This window comes from Trachinotus anak, unplaced genomic scaffold (assembly GCF_046630095.1).
Source record: "Trachinotus anak isolate AG129_WGS33_773 ecotype Australia unplaced genomic scaffold, CSIRO_AGI_Tana_v1 ptg000021l, whole genome shotgun sequence".
In the NCBI taxonomy this organism is placed as follows: Eukaryota; Metazoa; Chordata; class Actinopteri; order Carangiformes; family Carangidae; genus Trachinotus; species Trachinotus anak.
This window is the reverse complement of record NW_027273872.1, coordinates 8164701-8182392: the sequence shown is the minus strand read 5'-3', so window position 1 is coordinate 8182392 and position 17692 is coordinate 8164701. Positions and strand designations below refer to the sequence as shown.

Sequence of the window (17692 nt, the reverse complement as noted above, 5' to 3'; positions counted from 1 at the left end):
CAGGTGTATTCAGCAGTGTTGTCACAGTTAGGTTGCCACGTTTGGTCCTATCATGCCTGTATAGAGAGCTATAATAAAATCTGTGCTCTCTGACTGTAACTGCCGGAGAACCGGCACAGAAATTCTATCATCTAAGTTATAGGGAGTGAATATTTCCCCAAATGTTCAACTATTTCTGTAAAAGCTATTCCCAAAATGATGAACTATTCGCCTAATTGCTTTAAAGCCACTATGTGGCTTACAATGATAGATAATTGTAAGCAATTATGTATCATTTTCTATATGATTATAGCATATTTTCAATTATTTTGTTTAAATAGGTTTTTTAAGTAGAAATTATGGCTTATTTCTAGCCTATTCTTCTCAGTTTGAGGAGATTATTTGCTGCTACAACTAGAGGCATCAAGGTTTAAAATTTTCAGTTTCTACACACTATGGCATTAAAGCAGCATTATTCGATCCTTTCAAAAGTTGCACATATTAGAAAACAGGTGCTTATTTACACATCCATCAGACACAGAGCAAAATTAGCTTTCACTTAAGTCCTATTGTGAGTCAGTGAGTCTTTCATATGGCCTGTAGTCATATGATCCACTGCTAATACAAAATATTAACGGCCCCAACTTAAAGTTCCTTGCTCAAAAGCGGGAACTGAGCAGCAGGTAGTGTTTTATCAAGAAACCCACCTAAAAACATGGAACACCTCAAATTTAACCAAGACAGAAATCTTCCATTAAGCCCATTGTAGCTGAGTGAATTAGGCAAGTTATCATGGTAAACAACTGGTGTGCTCTCAGTGACCTTCCCTATGCCCCCTGATTTTACCACCTCCTGCTCCTGCATTGCAACCAGCAACCTTTCAGTCATCAGCTGGCAACTATCACTACAGCAGCTACAGTACTACCTCTCCAACAACCGCTGCTGCTGCTGTAGTCATTACTGTGTCCACTTCACGCTGCGAGATGCCGAGCTGCTGACAGATTCTCCACTTGGCACAGATCGCCACAGTGTACTTCTAATTTTGTGTTTGTCAACTGTCAGAAAGCCGCAGGATGTCTCTTCTAGGTCTGAACAGACAGCGGGACATAATTATTTTGTGTTCCTCGGTACGTCACCCAGCTCCCGAGGAGAAGCAAGGTCGGCCAGCCTCACTGTCTCCCATCACCCAAACAGCTCCTCCTCATCTCACACTCTAAAGGTAATGTGTGTGTGTACATGCGTGTTTGTGTGTGTGTGAATCTTACCTTTTCTGCGGGAGATAGGAAGGCAGGCAAGAAGGGGTGGCATAATACTTTTGTTTACAACACTGGAAAAAGTGTGTATTTGTCTCTCTCACACTCTCTTTCAGTGTATGTGTGGATGTCAGACTAGACAAACCAAGCATTTATTCCCTGTGGCAGAAGTGTGTGTCATATCCAGGTGAGTGTGACAGATCAGGGGCTTCACTACAGTGACGGGGAGCCAAGGCCATCTCGCTTGTATTATTCATGAGAGCCGGGGATGTCTTGTTGGCACACTGCACAGATAGCACAGCAGCAAAATAATGGGAAGCTGTAGCTCACTGCTGTGTCATCAGCATCGAAGTCTTGTAGCAGCACCTAGTGCTCGCTGCATGAAAACTAAATTTCTAGGAGAAGTAAAGCCGTGCACTCCAAAATTTTAATTTTTTTTTCAAGCTCGTCTCATGCATGGCTTCTGAGATCATTTCGGAGTCAAGCTGTTCCCATTGCTTAAATTACAAAGACAAAGGTGACACTTCTAAAGACCCTAGCATTGAGCTAAAAGTGGATATAAGAAGGAAAAAAAAAATTGTTGTGAATCGGATAACAAATACTTATCACTTCCACTGGTACTTAAATGTATGTGCAGTGAGAGCAAACAAGGCTGAGGTGAACAAGGGAGTAACAAGAGGGAATTTTAGAGGTGAGAAAAGGTGCATCATACTTTCAGTATTTTTTTATATGTTTGGTAGGTGCTGGGCTGGTGAGTAGTGGGAAACAAAACTGAGGTTTGGGAAAATGGGGTTATGATTCTGTTGAACCTATATAACAGGGGCTTTATAGGATAAACATATATGTTGACAGGGTATCTCACCAATACTGGGCTAGAACAATGTAGTTTGGGGGTTGGAAACTCAAAGAAAATGGTTAAAAATCTTGGAGTAATGTCTCAAGTTGTCGATTACAGTGACATTTGTGTGCCTCAACAGAAAAGCTGGTGTCCATCTGACAAGAACCGCAGGTCATAACAGGCACACTGGAGAAGAAAACAAATGTACTGTACCTTTGTCACATGCACAGCTATGGAGGATTTGTCATCTAAGTAGAAAAAATTATAGCATACTAAAGAAATGTAATAATATAACAAGGAGCTGTAGATAGAGCGAACATGGCTAATCTTTAAAGTTTAATGAGGAGCCTATGATTGTTTATGATTGTTATGATGATGATTATTTTTATTACACAGTAATGATTAGGTTTATGTGGGCTGCCATGTCGAAGATTGAAGATTTGAATTGTGTTAACTATATCCTGATACCTCTAAAAACCTATTTGGTAATCCCAATAATTTTATACCACTAATCCTGTGGTGCCCAAATATCTTCTGCATGGTATTTTCAGAGCTCTGTTTTTTTTCAGGTCTTCTTATTTCTAAGCATAGGATGATAATGGGAAGCCCCAAGTCCGACTCTCCAACATCAAGAATCTCCTTAATGAGGTGCAAGTCCTGGGGAGAACTTTGATAAGAGCCAAAAGTACTAACGAGGAGATGTCTCAATTGGACATATCTCCAAAACTGATTATTGGCTATATTGAACCACTCAACAAGATTGTCAAATTATTTAAGGACATATTTATTTTTTATAAAGGTCACCTAAAGTATGAACACCCTTATTTACCCACTCCCTCGATATAATTGGGGATTGGCCCTTGTCTGCTCTTTAATTGCACAGTAAGAATAATGTTGTGGACACCATTTAGTTTTGTTTCCCAGCACTATTACTTCCTTGTTCTGCATATTCTTGTTTTCTCCCACTGTACCTGCATTTAATTACCAGTGGAAACCGGTAAGTATTTTATTGTCAGCTGATTCATACAACAAAATTAAACTGTACATCACAAGCTGTTTTATTATAATAAGGATATTATCATTATTATATTATAATAAAGTGTTACAACATATTGTTCTGGGTAAACTAATATTGTGGCTGTTACCTTTAGATAGCCTTTCTTAAGTTGTTATAGAGACATTTGAACATTTCTGGGGCATAAGAGGTGTAGTTGTCATATTTTGTGTCTTCTTGTTAAATGATTATGGGTTTTGATGCTGATTTTTTTATGAACTCAGATGTAGCTTTTGGCTTGCTTTCACTGACTGTGGATTGCTAGCAGGTGGTGGATGTATATTTAATGTATAGCCACTTCAATGGTAATCCATTTGTGTGGCTTTTCCACAAACTGGGTTAGCTCAGTGTTTGTGTGACTCTTACTGCCAGAATGGGAGACAAAAGCTCTGCTCTGCAGGTTTGATTAAAACATAAAAACTATTCATGTCATTATTTTTGAAAATCCTTTCAGTGCCTAATTGCACAGTACTGTACATCAGTATCCCAACATAAAATTACATATATCATTTCATTGTATATGCTTTATCAAAATACGGTCAAGTTTCATACTGCAGGTAAATGATCCAGTGTCATATTATCAAGGTCTCTGCAATTCAGAATTTTCAGACTTGACAAGTGTTGTAATCGTTTAGTTTCCGACAGTCTTTGAACGCAGCATCAGTTCTGCCAACCTGTTGCCCGACCGGAGAAACGCCTCTTCCTCCTCCTCCGCTGCCTCCCTCTGTATTAATGTGGAGCTCGGCCGCAGCTCACCCACTCGCTGCTGACTGGTAATCAGAGCACCACCATGGCCGCAAACCGGGTGATCGTTTATGGCGGAAGAGGCGCTCTGGGCTCCAAGTGTGTCCAACATTTCAAGTCCCAAGGCTGGGTGAGCGACGACAGCTAACCGCTACCCTGCGGAGCAGATGCTAACACTGTGCAGTGCTAGCTGATAAGCTAACTGTACCTCTGTTTCTCTCTGCTTCAAATCAACAGTGGGTCGCCAGCGTCGACATGGCTGCGAATGAGGAGGCTCATGAAAATGTGATAGTGAAGATGAGTGAGTCGTTCACTGAGCAGGCAGGACAGGTGAGCTGCAAGAGACAGAAACATGACTCACACGCATGCTTTCCTGTCTCATTAATGTCAAACTGAAGAGCCGACAGCAGAGCTGAAAGGCCCAATAACTAAAGTCTAACTTTTGGTTTGAATCCAGTCATCCATAAATATGATCTGGTTATTTATTTTATTTTTTTTTGCTGGTTCAATATTGCTTTACTAGAAATTGTACAGGCTAATGCCGCATTCAAGTCGCATTGGAAAAGTAAGAGTCTGAAATGTCAAATGTCTTAAACCAGAAAACCTGAAAATGGGGAAAATTTGACAGCATTAGTCTCCCCCTTTGTGCTGGGCAGGAGGCAGGGTATACTCTGGACACATGACTCAAAGACAAATAAACATGTAGAATTAAACAGTTGATGTAATAATTATATTCTTATTTGATACAAGATTTTATTTTTTATAATAGATTTCATTTTTTATGTCTTGCGTGAACAAATACTATGTCATGATTTTGCTTATATGTATGACTTTGTTGAAATTTTTTAGCATCCCTGTGTTTACAGTTATTTGTCATCTTATCATTCGGACACTTTTTTCTTTTTTCGCAAAAAAGGGTATTAATGAAACACAGCCTCACACGAAGGCGTCTGTAAATGCTGCCTCCAAATATCCCCTTTTGTTTGTTGACCTGAACGCAGCACAGAACATGCATTAAAAATTTCCAGCTGTCAGCTGACATTTTAATGCCAGTCATCTTGTTTGCAAGGCCTCGAGGCGTTATGAAAAGATGTTAGCAGTTATCTCTGTCTGGTTTTTTTTGCAGGTGACGGCAGATGTGGCCCAGTTGCTAGGGGACCAAAAAGTGGATGCCATCCTGTGTGTGGCTGGAGGATGGGCGGGAGGAAAATGTAGTTCCAAAGGTCAGAGTTCAACCTTTGTTTGTTGTAACATTAATCATCAGCCACTTGTTTCCCTGCTGCAATTCATGCTTCATTTTGAAGATAAGCTCAATAAATTGTAGTTATGTAATTTATGTAACAGAGGTGGGGTAAAATAATCTCAGGTCAGAGGTCCATTTTATTTTTTTTCCTTAATTGTAGACTGTATTTTGTGTTACACCAGTAACAGCAGTTAAATACAAGGTGGAAGTTAAAATGAGATTTTGAAGTTTTCAGTTAAAACCCTCTTGCTCAGTGGCCTTTGTCTCTAGTTTTCTGTGTATAGAAAACTACCTTGCAGCAAAAGCAAACCAGAAGTTCTCTGCAGACAAAGCACCAAAACTGATATCCACTGTGCAGCTAATTAGCATTTTGGGTCCTTTCATGCCCTTCCCATGGTATCTAAATATTAATCATGTATGTGTGTTAAATAGACCTGTCGGATTATTATGTGCTGGCCAGTTCAACATTTTGGCAAATATTCTTATTAGCTTTCTGGGAGAGATTTGGATGATAACAATACCCAAAGCAGTAGACTCGCTTAGCGTAGCATAAAGACTTGAAACAAGGGGAAATGGTTAGCCTGTAACAAAATCCATCTATTGCTATAGTTCACTTATTAAAATGTCATATTGTGCTAAACGGGTTCAAAACTAAAGTGTAAAAGCGACACTTTTTGGTGGGGACGAAGTCCAAGATTGTTGCCAGACAAGCAGTGGAGTCTCCAGGAAATTTCTGGTCCCAGCCAAGAAATATTCAGGCACATACCCCCCTTTGAAACGGCAGTTTTTCTTATTTTACACTTAGGTTTTTCTACGGATTAACGAAACAAAATATAACTCGTTAATTAGTGGGCTTTGGACAGTTGGGCTAGCCATTTCTGTGTGTTTCCCATCATTTTGCTAAGCTTGTTGATCTTGTCATCTATCTTTCCCAAAATGCACAACTATTCCTTCAAAGGCCAGATGATTTGATGCATCTGTGGAAGAAGCATGTTGGACAAAAAAAATAACCACGGATAAGATACCACGGAATAAAAAAAACAAAACTTTCCTTTATGATTATTTTCCATGTTTCTCTCAGATTTATACAAAAACACAGATCTGATGTGGAAACAGAGTGTGTGGACCTCCACTATCTCCAGCCGCCTCGCCGCTCTGCACCTTAAACAAGGCGGACTGTTGACTTTGGCCGGAGCTAAAGCAGCTCTCTCAGGCACTGGAGGTAAGGCACACATTTGTGTTTACCGTTCTCATCATGATGACCTGGTTTGGCTGTGTATCACGTCAGGGTGTCAGGCAGACTTTGACTTATTGGAGACTACATTGTGCATACGTCTCTGTTGTCCAATCTGCCAATTCAAATAATGTAGGTAATAAAAGGCGCTGCAGGGCTTTGACCAGGGAATTGACATCCTGATCTGAGGCGTGGGGAAGCTCACACAGATCACAACAATGAGGGGAGAGTGTGTCGATAAAATGGATCCTAGAAATAAAACAAGTGAGGAAAAAAAAAGGATAGAGATCATGGGCAGCAATGGGACTTGGTGGTTAGAGTTTCTGTTTCAAAAGAAAAAAAAAACCTATAGAATAATTCCCAAAATGGTCTGTTTGTCTCTCAGCAGTCATGTTGTTCTCTGTGTGTCCTTGACCATCTGATTCAAACCTGATATGCTCACTCTCTTTTTGTTTAAAATGTAACTGATGGGGTTCATTGACAGAATAAATCAATTCATTCATCTAATAGTACTAATTTATAACAACAGTACTCATATATATTACAGTATACTATGACATACTAAATGAGGTTGTTATGCAAACAAATATCCCTTAAAAATGAATTGTAATTAGAAATAAATTTCATATTAAAATAAAATGTTTATGTATTACTTTTATTTAAATAGGTAAACCTGTATATTACTACAACTTGATTAATCTTTAATCATGACTTGATTTGGTTTTATTTGCTGTTTAAGTACATAACATTTTTGCCAAAATATACAAGATACTTAAGGTCACAGTCTCTCTTTCAGTTTAAAGATGGTAGTTTTTAACAGCAAATGTGTGTTAAACTCAAGAATTAAAAAAAAACTCACATGAGAATTCCTAATATTTTTAAAAGTGTACAGGTGGATTTGGTTCAATTGTTGACTTTTGTCACCATGTAGACCTGAAAGCTGACTGACTGATTGACAGAACATTACTTAGGACAAATTTTGATTTAAAAAAAAATTACATTCTGTGTTGTTTGGTAATAACGAGACATTTAAAAACTTCCCCTCAGGTTCTAGGAAATTGTGACAGGCATTATTCTGAAACATTATACACTAAATGAGTAACCAGTTAACCAGCTTTTTATTTATTTGATTGATAATGAAAATAATAAAAAACAATCATTAGTTACAGCTTTATTACCATGTGACACCAGCACGACTCGTCAGCCTCTGTGGCAGCCAGACGAGCTTTGGAGTGGTGCCATGTGATGTCAAGCCACCCCTGTATCTAAGCCAACCATGTGATGAGCTGAGGTGTAACTCTACAGCAATACAAAACCCTGGCTCAGCAGTCAGCACAGAGCCCACAGGCTCATTGGCAACAGACTTAGCAAGAGAATGACTCAGCAGTTGTGGCTGCACACACATTATCCACATGGACAGTGTGTTAACTCCACTGAAACAGACCGAAGCACCTTATATCTATTGTTCTCTGGGGGCTGGGGTCATACTCTGCAGCAGCAGCTTCTGTCAGTATTGTATTTTAAACACAAAAGAACTGAACGTTTCCATCTCATTTTCCACAAACCCTTTTCTTAAGTTTAATTAAATGCGAGTCAACATGAAGAGAGAAATGATAAGAAATGTAACAGACAGCACTGAGGAGGTACCTTTCCTCCTCCATGTGCTTTGATTAAACAAAGTGAGTAAAAATCTTATAAGCATTGGGTATATTCATATCATCTGTGTGGTGGAAACAGAAAACTTTGATGAACAACCTTCAGTTTCTTCAAAGTCAATGCTATTAGTCATCCTAACCCGCTCTTCTGCGTGAAAATAAGAGATGATCCTGAGATTGAAACAAAAGCATGCTTCCTCTCCTGAACTGGTTACCCTTCTGTTAGGTGATGTCGACCAGGAGAGTACATTCCCGAAACCAAACTTGAAAGACCAACAAAGGGTTGTCAAAACATGTGATTGAGTTTGTACTAATCCTGACCTCAGAGCGAGGATTTAAAATGGAAGCTGAGCCCTAAAAAGAACGATGGAGGAGGCTTCTCTGCCTCCTCATGTGACTTGTGTTGTTTTTTCATAATTTGAGATTATCCTCCAAGATATGCAGAGGATAGCATGCAGCATTTGGATGCACATCTTGATTGTTGTTGGTAAAATTCGATACAGAGGCCCAGTCCAGTCTTAGTTTTAACACACTAGACGGGGGATTAGTCTCTGAAGTCAGTAGTGCAGGAATCTAATCACAATAGAACAGAGTGGAATAGAACAGGCAAACTCAAATGGACCAATACCATTATTTTTCTAAGTTTGAGAATTGCTGGAAACATTTGAGTTAATGTGAGTTCACAAAAAAATAACACAGGTTTTTAGACATTGTAATGTGGAACAATTGCATATTATAACTTTAACAAAAAGCACACATTATACCTTAAAGATGACAAAACATTATGTTATTAATGTTGGACTAAATGACATCAGTTAGGTTTGCATAATCAATATTTATACTCTAAAGTAGAGTAGAATACACCTGAAACACAGAATATATTTCATTGTGTATGCACAGGAAAAATAAAATGGTCTTCTGCAAATGTTGGTATAACTGTCAGGTAATGTTTGGATTGTCTGGATTTCAAGAACAGATTGGATAATTGGGAGCTCTATTACTGGTGGATGCACATTAGCTCTGAACATGTGACCTGTCAGGTACAGGATATGAAAACCTGCAGGTTAACCTGGATGTTACACAGCAAATCAATGCAGTGTTGCTTTCAGTGTCTTTAGGCTATTGTGTGACTGGTACCCCTAGCTCGAATTATATTTGATCTTCCTCTTGGAGAAAAACAAAAGCTCAAGAAAGTCAGGAAAAAGTCATACCTCCACCCCTCGTTCCCATTGGTCAGTCCTTTGCAAGCCTGTCACCAGACTGGTTTAGGGGGGGGTGAACAGATGCTTTGCATTCTTTTGAAAGCCCATTTAGATGTTTGGGAGGAAAAGCATTTACTGTTTCCAGATGCTGAAGCTGCAAAACATTTCTCTAAGTTATTGAAGGCTGGGTTCACGTACAAATTCAGGGGGAAAATAACAGACTAACACGAGAAAAGAGAATAGGGGTTAGGACGGGTTTGTATGCGCTCAGTAAATGGTGCATGATTTGTTGTATACCACTGCGTGAAGACCAGGTTTGCATTTTATGTTTCTGCTATTCCTGTTTTTACAATCTTGAGATGTTCCTTCCAGAGATGCAGTGAAGTCTGTCCACTTGACCTTTCTCTGCTAAATCAATGTCATCCACTCCTGGGCGCAGTGTGTGATGCATTTGATGTGGTGGGTGCTTTTTTTGCAAACTGAATTTTTCTGCAGGACACTAAAATAAAAGGTCTGTCTGTTATCTCCAGGCATGGTAGGCTACGGCATGGCCAAAGCTGCCGTCCACCAGCTGTGTCAGAGTCTAGGAGCGGAAAACAGTGGGATGCCATCAGGAGCCGCTGCTGTGGCCATACTCCCGTAAGTACTGAGGTGAAATGTGGTGGAGACACATTGTCCTGATGCGCATTTAGCTGTGAAGTCAGTGAACGGAGTGCAGTGCTCCAGTGGCACATGTAAACCGCGGTGTGTGATGGATGGGACACAGGTAGGGGGCTTTAAAGGAATCGAAAATCTATATTTGGAGAATCAAAGTCAGACCTCCTGTAGGCTGAAAATGGCTCCGTAAAGTTTCCAGCTGGCTCTCGTGTGGAGGAGGGCATCTGTAGCAGTTACACAGGATTCCAAAGGCGATGAAGGTCACAGACAAAAATATCAAAACATCCATGAAAACCCTCTAATTGTTTATTGCCCTGGCAGTGTACAGGTCCCATATTGCATAAAGTGAGATGACTGTGTCTTTCTGGATTATAAAGCAGGTCTAGGTTCTACATTAATATTGTGAAAGTATCAAAGCGCACAGTCCACAGAGAAATGCACACAGCCTGTATTCAGAAACTGTGCTTTTATAGATAGAAAAACAAATAACAAAGAAATGTAAATTAAAGAGAAAAGAAGGAAACATTTTAAAGAATTACTCCACTGATTTAGTGTTGTACTTCCATGAAGTCTGGGGGACTCACAAAAGGCAGAAGAAGCAGCAGCAGAAGAAGAGATATCTCTAGTAAGGGTGAAGCACATACATTGCAACTTTATAGCATCTTTTAATAGATCTTCCCTGCGTCCACTTCTTTCAAACCCCACCCCTCCAGTTTATAATGACAGGCTTAGAAAACCTAAAAAACATCTTTTTTTGATACCATGATACCACAGGATTTAATGTTGTATTTCAATGTAAAAGCTGTTGTTCTTCTGTGTCAACCAAGCCTGTTTTCACAGGCTAAGTAGAACTAGAATTTTGATAAGCAAACTCACTATGAGTGAATCTATGGTGTGCTCCAATAAAGGAGACTATTACAAAACCTTGAACATCTGTAGCCTCATATACTGTAAGATGATGCCCTCTGAACTACACACATTCAGGTACTGTTATAAAGAGATGACAGTGATGTGCGTTTTTCTTTACCTGTTCACTGCTTGTTTGATTTCATGTTTTGATCCCTTGCACTGGATTATTTTCTGGTGACAGAGAACAGATCCAACGTCAGGATTTCATCAGAAAAACAGGACAAATATACAGAGTCTCATTTACTGTGGATTTTCTTCTCTGCTATAGCCACATTTAGTGCCTTAGGTAGAAAGAAGTGGTGTGTGTTCACTGTAACATAGAAATCTTACACACCGCGCACACGGCCAGTGAAGGGAATGAAGATGAAAGCTATTGTGCTGTAAAATTAGTTGTGCCACACGCTCCTTTGTTGTGTTCGATGGATATGTGCGAGGTGAAGATAAGCTGCCGGGATAAAAGATGGATCAGGCTGCCAGCTTCACACGGCGCGCCTCTGGTTGTGCACATGATCTGTTTCAGATGAATGACGCGCACAGCAGGCTTTGCATCATCGCCTTGTCTATTCACTTATTGGATTTAAAAGCAGTGTTTTTGCACTGTCATCGTGAGAAGCTAGAAATGGATGTGTAGGGGCGTTTCTTGCTCCTGCTCTCTCTTTGGCTGCGTTGCCCAACGAAATGAGGCAGGACTGCCTCTCCAGCATGCTGTCACATCTGTTCAGCATTAGCCCCATGACTTGCGTTTCTGTTACAGCCTGCATCCCCCAATAATATATGTATTCCTGCATATAGTTGAACAGAGGTTTTCAAAGTAGTGGAACAGGAAAAAAAGTCAATTTTAATGGATGTTAAAACCTCAATGGATGGATCACATTCTTTGTTTTGCTTCTATAATCATATCTGATATTTGTTTACATTCAGGCAAAGTATGCCAAAATGGCTATTAGCACTTGCTGTTAGCAGTCACTGAATTATTTTTGATACTGAGCAAAACTAAAAATACAGAAGGTTCTCAGAGAAGTTCTGTAATTGTAAGGAGGTTATTTTTTTCTATGATTCCTAAAAGGGTGAATGGACAATCATTCACATTGGACATCAGCCTTATGATACACTACAATGATCTCCTCTGAAAGTGTAAGTCACATTCAAGCTAAAAATATGTCTGTCGTGTCTGTGTGTTCAGAAGTGACAGAGTTACAAGAAGTGTAATTTTATTTATTTATTTATTTATTTTTGGACACAACTTGACACAATAGTACCTTCACTGCCGTCATAAGCTGTGTGTCTCACCTTCTGCTGCAGCACCAACTTTTGTCCCTGGTGATTAGAGGCTAAATCAGTGGCCAAACTTCAGACCGGTGTGTTTTTGTACCTGAGTGTGTATGTACAGCTCACACACTCCCAAAATACTACAGTACATTCACCACATATTTCAGTAGGTCATGTTGTTTAAAAGCATATTACACAGGGACAGTGCTAATGTTAATATTAGCATGCTTTTGCTGAAGGTGACTTGAAAAGCATGATGTGATGAACGTGATAACAACATGATAACAAAACAGACGCATGATGCAAATGACTTCATCTCCGATCCACATCCATATGAACCCTGTGTACAGAGCCTTGTGTGTGTAGAGATGCTGCAGTGTGCCAGCTCCCCCACCTCCCCGCCTCCTGGACTCTGCCTCATACTCATCCTGATTGTCATCTGGCTTAATTTGGCAGGGTTACCTTGGATACGCCAATGAACAGGAAGTTCATGCCTGACGCAGATTTCAGTTCTTGGACGCCGCTGGAGTACATTGCAGAGTGAGTGCCGGAGCGAATAATGATTCATAGTGTAATATTTCAGTCTTATTTCATCGCTGTAGTGAGTATTGTGAAAATGACTTTTTTTTCCCCCCCTTTTTTTCATGGTTGAACAAAGATGTGTTTTCTCAGCAATATAAAACGGTTGATTTCCTACGCTGGTTTGTTCCTGTTTGGTTTTTGTTTTTTATAAATCTTTGCATTCAGACCTTAGCTACTAAAATTCACCCTTCAGTATAGTTTCATAGTTTCATTTTCAGTAAATTAATTTCAGTAATTTACCTTTTTTCTTATAACCACATCACTCTTTACCTGCCACATGTAGCGTTAGGCTTCTACTGATCTCCTTTATTTGCCAAAAGGACTTAACACTGACTTTCTTTTACTTATTTGTTTATTTGTTTTCAGTCAAAGTAAATATTCAGTAAATGGCTTGAAACTGTAATAAATCATCACTGGGTTCTAGTTAATTGGTTATTTTATGGATTTTGATATCACAAAACAAACAAAGACACACACACTTTAGGTCCAAACAATATTCCATATGTCCCAGCATATTTAGGTTGTATGCAGCATACTGAAGACTTTCATCTGTGCCTAAAAAAAAAAAAAACAAAAAAACAATGAACTAAGATCAGTTGATAAAACTGATTGGCCTTTGTCTTTTTCTTCTATGCGTCTTTCATGACACATGAGCAGAGGTGTTGTTCAGGTGGTGTATGACTCCATGCTCTCCATGAAACGTCTCCATGTGTCTGATTTACATTCTGGCCTGTTAAGACTGGGAGCTGAGGAACTGAATTTTCTCTCTGCCTCTTCAGTGTTAGTGTGGAAAGCTCTTTGATTCTGAGCAGCTGACATCACAATCTTAAACATCACATTTACCTTTGATGCTTTTAGATCGCAGACGCATTTTCAGGTATCAAACCACATCCTAGTTTCGTGAAATACTCGACATAAGATTAAGTCAGCTGCGCACAAGAGTTTGAGAATATGACAAAACAATAAATGAGCCCTAGAATAAAAAGCACGTGACTAGAGAAAAATAGCAGCAGCTATTTTTTTATAGGATGGGTTGTCCATCACATGTTACATATTGGGTGTAAAATATGTAGAATATGTTGATTATTTTCTCTTTTTATTTAAAAGGAGCTAAAGTAACTGTTGTTCAGACCTTTCTGATGGAGAATGGATCTCCTGTGAGGTTTAAACAATTGCTGGTTCTTGATGTTTGGTCACATATATGTCAAATTATTTATATATAGTTGAGTGAGTAAAACTGTGATACCTCAGGAAAGCAAAACAGATCTCCACAAGCTTGGCACTATTGTATTATTCATGGCTCACCTGTGTGTGTTTGTTTTTTGTTGCTTGCTCATGTATATGTAGCTCATTCTCTTTTTTTTGTTGGTGTATAATTTGTGGCATTTTTCTACACAACCCAACACAACATTACATCACAGATTTACTCATACTCAATGCAAAATGATCAAATGTAGTTCTTTGACATCTTAAGGAACTACAGTGGCCAACAGCTCTTATTACATCTTCATGAGGTTGTATTTATATGTGAAAAACAAAAAAAAATTCTGCAATTCTAAAACTTCTAAAATGAAAATCCAAGGAACTGTCGTGTATCTTATGAGACACAACTGACAAAATCCTCTAATATCTGGAGTAAGATACTTGATTCAATTAAAAATTAATTAAATTAATTATGAAACTAATGATAGCCACTTCTTGCAAATGGTTAGTTATCTGAATACATGCTGGCTCCATTTAGACACAAGTTTGTGTTGATTTCCAGAGTGTTTACACGCTGTGTAGGCCGTGGGGATTAGATGGGATTTGATCCAGTTTAATAATCCCGGAGGAAACAGATGAGCGACTGAGGACAGGAATAGAAACAGTCTAGGTGGGGGGGAAATGAAGGGAGGTGGCAGTCGGGTCTTTTTGTCCATTTTCTTGTCCTCTACTCACCTTTCTGGCCTTCAAAAGGACAACGTTCATTCATAAAACACGTGCACTGTTTTAAGACAGTTTTAAGACTAGTACACATCATGATAAACAGAGGTTTCAAATTCATTATTTGCATCCAAAAAGTTAAGGTTACCCTCTGTCCATTTAAAAAGTTTATTGATGTTTATTTTACAAAGAAAGCCAAACATTTTAAGTGATTTTAAGGACTTAGCCTAAATAATTCAAATGCTAAAACAGGGATTGAAACTACAGAACTAACTAGAATAAGAATAAGTAAACAAGACGATCACGCTGACCAAGCATTCAGTGCCAAATTTTATTACTTGACAATTATTGATACTCAGTGTTATGGAAACTTTTCAGTCAGTACCGAACAGTCGATTAGTACTGAGGTCTGGTTCACAGTTCTAGTCCCACTCCATGGCGATGGAAAATACTTGTTTCTGATTGGCTGACAGGTCTAGTTCCAGTCAACTTAATAACAAACAGCTGTGGGTAACCATAGCAACAGTTGTTATGCTGTGTCTCAGTGTTAAAATTAGCTTGGGTTAAACTGACCAAAATGCAGCATTTTTATATACATGCAGTACTAAATAAACAGCTTATATAACATACATGCAATGCAATGAATCATGCAAATAAAATGTTTTTAAGCCTACAGAGGCCAGTGAAACTGTATGTATACTGTACATACTGTAAAAAGACTTGATTGAAACTAGGGAATATTCTACATTAAAATATATTCATTTTTTGAAAAATGATACATGGTCTGTATCACGGGAGAGTTAGAGATCCAACTAGAGCTGCAACAATCAGTCGATTAATCAATTAGCTGATTGAAAGAAGATATATGATAATTATAAACATATTCTGACTATGTACTGTACTACAAGTACTAGTAGTAGATTGTACCTAATGCAGTTTATTGTTATGGGAAGGTGCTGCACTGAAATTAGATAGATTTATGCAGAAATTCACTATGAGTCTTGAATAGAAACACAGCTACTGTATGTTTATGTATGTATTGATAAAGGCAGTATAGACGTATAGAAACGAACAGACATATTTGGGCTTTGGATGCTTCAGTAAAATCACTAAAACTGCTCCTATTTCTTTGTTTTTCTGCAGACTCTTCTTCAACTGGGCCACCGGGGTGAACCGGCCAGCATCGGGAAGCCTGATGCAGTTGGTGACCTCTGGAGGGGAAACCCAGGCTGTGGCCACTCCGTAGAGGACACAGTAGAGCTGTGTAAACAGTGATGGGGGGTTTGTGGGGAGGGAGAGATAAAGATGGATGGAAGCAGAGAGAGGGAGAGATGAGGAGACAGAGCAGCTCAGAGATAGAGACTGGAGGAGAGAAGAGGAGGATATGGGGATGGAGAGTTAGAGAGATAGGAGGAGTGATGAAGAGGGTTGGAGGGTGGAGAGGTGAAGAAGAGAGATGGTGACAGAGAGGAGCTTAATAAAATAGGGAGCTGGAGAGGAGACAGCCAGATGTGTTTGCTTTGGAGTGGAGAGGAGGAGGGGTCTTTCTTTGTAAATGCAGCCTCACAGTGCCATCTAGCTGTAGATCAATACAACTCAATCTCATTGCAGCAGTCCATCAGACTGGGTTAAATCTTTATTAATGGCAATACACTATTGGCCAGTTTGGGACACACATTCAAGAGTGAACTTTTGAACTGATCTTACAAAACTTAGTTTAAAGTATTCAGAATTATTTCAGAGATCAATAGAGTGAAATTCAGCTAAATGAGAAACGTGTCGTTAAAATGTTTGTGTGAGTCCTTTTTGGTCAGACTAGTGTGGAAGCAGCCACCAATTAAGATGCATATAAAAGTTAGTGATCCCACACCATTGTAATTCTATGTCATACCAGTGTTGAAGAAAACAAATGAGCCATGTATTAACGTCTTCTTTATTTTACAGTACTTCGCTTTCATAAGGATCCCTGCCCCTCTCAAATGAATTTCAACAGCTTCCTACCTACATTAGCCACAGTAAATTTCTGTAACATCTGTGAAATTCAGCCCCGACAGTGTCAGTCCAATGTGATGTGTGAGATCTGTAGCCCTTTTAGTTTGTACTGTCCAGAGTCCCTGAAGGTCCTCTGCCACTGCAGAGCCTCAAAGCTGAAGGAAGCCGCTGTCTTCTCTCAAACGTACAATACGCTTTAAAGTGGAGTGGCCTTATTTCATGTTTGTAGCTATCAAGTCAAAGTGTCCTTGGTGTCCGCAGTATGAAAAAGGTGCTCTGTTCCTGTGGGTTTTCTAAGTCGTGTGTTGTAACTGTGTCAAAATTCACAATAAAACGAGTCAAAATGAAAGATTGACTTGAGGTTTAAAGTTTATTCTCGATGGTGGAAACAGCAGTTGACAAAACAATCTTGCTGCAAGGTCATTTAGTAGCTGTTCCAGAGCTTTTGATCACATAACACAGGGGCTATCACTACCTGTTTCTATGAAATGCACTTTATTTAATATCTGCCATTTTATTAGTGTCTGAAGTCTAAGTTTAAAATGTATCCTCAAATAGTACCAATAATGGAACAAAATAACAATAACATAACAATACTACAGCAATGTCTCACATTAAACAGAGTTATGAACATTAGTTGCATGAAACTACACAAGTCAGTGAAGCGAAATGACAATGACTTATGCTGTAAATGTCAAAAACTTCAACTTGCTGCTCTCTATAGATTTAGTTTATGGATTATATACGAATTGTAAATGTTTCTATAAATTTCTATTTCCTCTGAGTGCTTTGAGGGTTTTTCATCCATGTGGGTTTTAAAAGTGAAGTTCAGAGTTCATTCTTGACCTTGGAAAAAGCAGTTGACGAAACAATTTCACCTCAAGGTCACTTTAGGGAGCTGTTCTGCAACGGATGAAGCCCAGTTGATATTTGATAAAAAGCTGACACTAAACTGCAGGACACAATCCAATATGGATCAGATCATTTTTGGAATTACAAAGTGTTAGTCTGTCTCTCAGTATTGCCCCTACACTGTCTGTGGCCTTCTGGTCACATTTTCGTACTGAAGATGTATATCCTTAAAAATTGGTCACAAATATACTGTCATTAATTAAAAAACAAGGCTTAAACAGCTGGGTACTGTAGTTTTTATAAGTG

At 39.0% G+C, this 17692-nt stretch overlaps 1 protein-coding gene across 1 annotated transcript; it reads left to right on the top strand.

The window, feature by feature from the left end:
- The first annotated feature begins 3836 nt into the window (after positions 1–3836).
- On the top strand, positions 3837–16889 carry qdpra (quinoid dihydropteridine reductase a). Its single transcript, XM_071457474.1, has 7 exons — positions 3837–3998; positions 4106–4198; positions 4995–5091; positions 6193–6333; positions 9733–9841; positions 12494–12577; positions 15686–16889. The coding sequence occupies exons 1-7, from the start codon at positions 3915–3917 to the stop codon at positions 15786–15788; spliced, it is 711 nt and encodes a 236-aa protein (XP_071313575.1). The 5' UTR covers positions 3837–3914; the 3' UTR covers positions 15789–16889.
- The last annotated feature ends 803 nt before the right edge of the window (positions 16890–17692 follow it).

Excerpts from the sequence above, each read along its gene's own strand:
- qdpra (XM_071457474.1), top strand. The coding sequence starts at position 3,915 with ATGGCCGCAAACCGGGTGATCGTTTATGGCGGAAGAGGCGCTCTGGGC. Across the intron at positions 3,999-4,105 it reads ATTTCAAGTCCCAAGGCTGG|TGGGTCGCCAGCGTCGACAT; the intron begins GTGAGCGACGAC and ends TCAAATCAACAG. Across the intron at positions 12,578-15,685 it reads CCGCTGGAGTACATTGCAGA|ACTCTTCTTCAACTGGGCCA; the intron begins GTGAGTGCCGGA and ends GTTTTTCTGCAG.